Consider the following 4,882-nt stretch of genomic DNA (forward strand, 5'->3'; position numbering starts at 1 on the left):
AATCATATTTCAAACCTAAAATAAATTAATTTGTATTTGTACATAACGAACATCAAAATCACAAATGAATTTTTGCTAATTTATCATTAAAATGAGGAATGTTATCAAAATATAAAACTAAAATAGTAAATATTATGTAAACGAAAAAAATGAAAATTAGCTAAAAATGTTAAATATATATATATGTGTGTGTGTGGAAACATGAAAAACTAGGATTAAAACATTAAATACCAGTAAAAATTTGACAAATAATAAACATAATATAAATATAATCTAAGAGAGTACAGAGATAATGTTTTGTATTTTATTATTTTTGTGCGTTTTATCTCACTATTTTAAAATTTTAAATTATCAAGAATATATAATGTTTGTTGGCTAATTTTATTTTGTTGATGTTTTATAGGTTGTGATTGTTTATAATCATTTCAGTGCACTGAATTTTTTCAATCCAAAAAATAATAAATGTTTAGTTTAAAATTCAAGTTCCTTAATTTGATTATAACTATAGAAACTATTTTGATCCAAAATTACATCGCTTAAATAAGACTATAAAAAGAGAATAATTTATAATATTAATTTAAAATTAGCATATAATTTAATAATTTTTTATATAAAAATAAAAATTAGAAAAATTGTTAGGTATATATATTAGTTCGCACAAGGTGCCGGACATCAACTAGTATAAAATATTTAGAGACATATCTAGCTATCATATAGAAACAGAAATATATTTAATTTTGGAAAGATAGATTTATTAATATGCATAAACATTATAATTGGTGTTTTGATTTATAAATTAATATATCAAAAATGGTTACTATAAGTAAAAATTATTAATTGATGAATATGTTATATAACATATCATTTTGATTGGTTCTATATCAAACTGTAATATGAGTAATCAACAAATTACAAACAATTAAAACCGTCGATCCATCATAAATATTATATATTAAAAATTGAACAAATACTCATATAGACGCGTGTTTGTGCAATCATTAAATTTTTATATTGTGGAAAATTGTATATGTCTATTTTATTAAAAACATATTCAACATCAATTATTAATGACAGATTTAATTTAGCTAATTACATATACATTGACTGTACTAATCAAATAACTATCACTTGACTTATTTTATGACTATATTTTAAGTTTTTACCAAAAACATCAAAACAAATTCAACATCAGTATGAGTCACAGATTCTAAATTAATTATTTACTATACGTGAAATAATTCAATACCAAAATTATTTGTTTGACCTAATTTCTAAATAACTATACAATCTATCCGCTGACTACAGTTTAATTCTTTACCAAAAAACATTAAATTTAATCAATTACTTATGTGTAAATATAATATGTAGAAAGGAACAAGGTAATTGGTGTAGACCAATGTAAGAATGTGTATAAATATTAGCACATAATTCCTTGTAAGAAGAAAATACTACATTTCTTTTACTCAAATTAAATCATAGACATGCAAGTTTACATCTTTGTATGAAATTTTTAAATTTAACACTAACATTTGAAGGGTAAACTAAAATCTATTAAACAAAAATAAAAAATTCAAGTCTGATAATCAAAAATGATGTTGACCAATGATAATTCAACGTATTCGCAATTTCAACTAGTTCCCGCTTATGGATATTCTTCAGACAACAAGAGTGATGCTGATTCCTCTGGTACGACTACTTACCTAGATCTCATTGCGAACTCTGATTTGTTCCTGGATAAGCTTCATGATTTGCCCCAAGATTCTGGCAGAATTGTCAAGTGAGTTTTGCATATACCTTTCCTCTTTTCTTGTTGTTGTTGTTGTTGTTGTGTTATTTATTGTTTCCATGATTGTCTTTTTGCACATTAATTTGTAAAAGAGATCCTAATGTGGGTGAAGAAATTCTGGATCTGCATCAGCTTTTCATCGAGGTCATAAATCGAGGTGGTACTGAAAAGGTATCTCTAAGTTAGTGCTTCCATAGAACATTAAGTATTAAAATACATAATGCAGTTATGTTTTTTTGTTGATTCTAGGTGATCATGGATTGTAAGTGCAATGAAGTGACTGGAATATTTAATCTGAAGACAGAAGTGAAAAATGCAGCATATGTTTTAAGGAAGACTGATCTGAAAATGCTCTTTGAGTTGGAGCATGTGTATTTCTTCAAAGAGCCAATGTCTTCCTTCTGGGTGAAAGATCCGAGACATTAACAACATTTATCTTTTTCTTTAGGAAAAATGATTGCTGACAACATGAAGTATTGGCCATCACATCACATAGCTAACCATACAAACTAAACAAATGTATTTTTAGCTACACGGAGTATATATTATCCATGACAACAGCCCTCAACTTTATGATGTTATGTAGTTAACATCACGAGTTTAATTTCATATCATAAAAATGATGTGTATATCAGAGACCGTTTACATCTCTCGTTACATCAATTAAAATGTGACGTACCTAACGGTAATTTACCTAAATTAGATTTTGATCTGTATTTTAAAAGCGTGAAAATATTTTTAACAAAATCTAATTTACAAAATTAGTGTTTTAACATTTTTATTTTAGTTTATTTGAAAACAATATAATTATATTATTTTTATTTATATTAAATATAAAAGTTATATAAGATATTATTTAATTTATTTTTTTCAATTCTTTTAATCTATTTTTGTATGAATTTTGAATATAATTTCTGTAATTCATTCAATTAATTATGTGATATATACTTATTTGATAAAACAATTTACTATAAAACTTCTTTGATGTCAATTTATTGACTCAAACATTTTATTTGTTTAATATAAAATTATTAAGTTAATGAATTATTTTAATTTTTTTTCATTAACAAAAATTTCATTCATTTAAATTTAGTAAACCTTTCATATTAGATTCTTATTCTTTGATTTTTTTATTCTTAAAAGTATATAATTTATAATTATATACGCAAGATTATGGTTGGTTTAAGTTGAAATCAAATAAGTTTTAAACAAATAAAATGTTAGAGTTAGTAAATTGACAGCAAATAAGTTTTATGATAAAAAAATTATCAAACAATTATATATCACACAATTAATCAAACGAATTACAAATTTTTTAGTAAAAGTTCATAACAAAACAGATTAAATAAAAATAATAGAATTATATAGTTTTAAAAGACACTAAAAAAATTTCAAAGCACTAAAATAAAAATTTTAAAACATTACTTATTAAAAGTTCATAACAAAACAAATTATATAAATAAAAAAATAATACAATTATATAGTTTTAAAGTACACTAAAATAAAAATGTTAAAACACTAATCATCAAAAAATGTTAAAAACATATTGATTTTGTAAATTAGATTTTGTTAAAAATATTTTTACACTTTTAAAATGTGGGTCAAAATTTAATTTTAGTTAAATTATAGTCGGATCGATCATATTTTAATTGTTGAAACAAGATATTTAAACGATCTCTAACATCCACATCAGTTTTTGGATAAATGAAATTAAACTCGTTATGTTAACCACATAGCATCATAAAGTTGAGGGATGTTGTCATGCATAACATATAGTTCGTGTGGCTAGGTATACATTAGTTTAGTTTGCATGGTTAGCCATGTAGGACCAATACTTCATGTAGCTAGCAATCATTTTTCCTTTTCTTTATTATCTAATTCTACATGAAGATCTGAGATTAAAAATATAACCTCTTCTCCTTTTTTTGCAGAAGAAGCATTGAAACGCCTTGTTAACGAATATTCAAATCGTGACATAGGTACTCAAATACTCGCTAAGGCTGTCACCTTTCTCGTTTCTTGATTATGTTCCATTTTAAGATTTGTATTCTAAAACTTTCAGGCCTTCCAAAACTGCAACCTGGCACTATCTGAAGGGGTTCACCGATGGGAAGTTCTGAAACAAATACTTTGTAACCATGAAGACGGGATCACATGAGATCGAGGATTGGTTTACCGAAATCCTGAGGGGCTCAACACAGAGATGTCGGAAATTGTATCTCCGATTGATGCAGCGACTGCAGCCGCAAATGGTGACGAGGCTGGGACTGAGTCTGAAGCTAAAAAGAGTCTGTAATGTTTTCTCTGATTGTTGTTCTTGTTGTCTTCTCTGTTTGAAACTTCATCTCTGCTTTTATATTTCTTTTCAAGAACTTTTAGTTTAATAATAATAAGTTGTAGAAGGGTCCATTGATTTCGATCTGGAATCTTGGCAACATTTACATAACAATAAATTGTTTTTTCTTCCTTATATTGTTTCTGCAGTTTGTTATGTAAGAAGAATTTTCATTAGCGTGAGAATATTTCTATACGATGATGTGGTCTTAAGTTAAACTTAAAGTTATTGATATTGTTAAACCCTAAAGACACCTGGTAATCAATAAAACTTTAACTAAAGGAGTTTAGTTCCTAATGAGTAAACAAATGTACAAGCTATTTATTCTTGAAGGTTTCTCACATGGTGAGTCATGAAAACATGTGTCTTTTAAAAAAAAAAAGCATTTCAACTAAGTTCAATGCATCAAAGGAGAACAATTTCAATGTGTGAATGAATGTTCTAAAAGTCTAAACACTTTTCATTACTCAACTTTGATTTGATGGATGGTTGAGATTAAAGAATAAACTTGCCAAGGAAGTAAGAAAGACTTGGTAAGAAAGTAAAAAAAAAATTGAGGAAGTTCGGTCCCTCATCCCACCTCGAAATAATTGTCTTTAGACCATCACAAAACAACATGAAGAAAATCCTAAAGAAAAACACATAAAGAAAGTTTGTAGAAAAGGGGAGAGAAGTTTTAACTCCAACTTGAAGATAAAGAAATCATATTCTATAATCAAAACGTTCAAAACAATTTCTGCAACGATGAAAGGAGGTACTCC

The 4,882-nt window shown here is 26.2% G+C and overlaps 1 protein-coding gene across 1 annotated transcript; it reads left to right on the forward strand.

Annotated features, from left to right (window-relative positions):
• Nucleotides 1–1,589: 1,589 nt before the first annotated feature.
• Nucleotides 1,590–2,212, forward strand: LOC106404083 (putative high mobility group B protein 11). The gene is made up of 3 exons (XM_013844839.1): nt 1,590–1,777; nt 1,879–1,957; nt 2,036–2,212. Exons 1-3 carry the CDS (start codon nt 1,590–1,592, stop codon nt 2,210–2,212), a joined length of 444 nt encoding a protein of 147 aa, XP_013700293.1.
• Nucleotides 2,213–4,882: the final 2,670 nt, after the last annotated feature.

This window comes from Brassica napus, chromosome C6 (genome assembly GCF_020379485.1).
Source record: "Brassica napus cultivar Da-Ae chromosome C6, Da-Ae, whole genome shotgun sequence".
Classification (NCBI taxonomy): domain Eukaryota; kingdom Viridiplantae; phylum Streptophyta; class Magnoliopsida; order Brassicales; family Brassicaceae; genus Brassica; species Brassica napus.